This window comes from Trypanosoma conorhini, assembly GCF_003719485.1.
Source record: "Trypanosoma conorhini strain 025E chromosome Unknown Tco_14.4_contig_01032, whole genome shotgun sequence".
NCBI lineage: Eukaryota > Euglenozoa > Kinetoplastea > Trypanosomatida > Trypanosomatidae > Trypanosoma > Trypanosoma conorhini.
The window spans coordinates 1-875 of NW_021705052.1; the positions used below are offsets into that span (position 1 = coordinate 1).

Consider the following 875-nt stretch of genomic DNA (forward strand, 5'->3'; position numbering starts at 1 on the left):
CAAAACACTTCGCTGCACGTCCAACCGCCAAGCCATCGGGCAGTGTGATATGAACGTTGCTGCAGGCGACGCCGGCGAAGAAGAGGCCTGCTCAGTTTTTTCCATTCCTAGTGGTGCTGCGCCAGAATTGTTATGCACCGTGGAAGGAAGCAACCCCCAGCCCGGGTCCCTCAATGGGGGTGGCTCGTGGTGCCTCGATGCGGAGCCACTGGAGGCCAGGAGCAAGACGACTGAAGATGACTACACCAAAGTGCACGCGGTGTGTGCGGGGGTGCAGTGCGAGGCGGGCAAAGTGAAGGTGAAGTACGTCGGCGGCGACGCGTGGCAGGAGTGCCCCGAGGGGAAGTTTATCACGCCGAAGTCGGCGCACTTCAAGGACGGCGGCAAGATCAAGTGCCCGAAGTACGAGGAGGTGTGCACCATCGCCGCCAACGGCAGCAGCCTCGTCAAGCTCAGCTCCGCAGACAAGGACAACAAAAAGGCAGACAAGGACAACAAAAAGGCCGACACGGACGGCAAAAAGGGCGGCCACGATGGCAAAAAAGACGACAAGGACGGCAAAAAAGACAAGGACAGCAAAAAAGCCGACACGGAGAGCAAAAAAGCCGACACGGACAGCAAAAAAGCCGACACGGACAGCAAAAAAGCCGACACGGACAGCAAAAAAGCCGACACGGAGAGCAAAAAAACCGACACGGACAGTAAAAAAGACGGCAAAAAAGCAAAGAACGGCAAAAAAGGCGGCCACGATGGCAGTGTTGCTGCCGCTGTCCTCTCCAGTCTGCTTCTTCTCGCCACGGTCACCGCTGCGGCGGCGGTAGTGCCGCTTTGAGCAGCAGCCGCTGCGGCCGGGCTCAAGCACCGCGCAGCAGGGC

At 58.9% G+C, this 875-nt stretch overlaps 1 protein-coding gene across 1 annotated transcript; it reads left to right on the top strand.

The window, feature by feature from the left end:
• Positions 1–832, top strand: Tco025E_09236 (surface protease GP63; the record flags this gene model as incomplete). The annotated part of the gene is made up of 1 exon (XM_029376059.1): positions 1–832. A coding segment is annotated over one exon (832 nt), but the record flags the coding sequence as incomplete, so codon positions are not given.
• Positions 833–875: the final 43 nt, after the last annotated feature.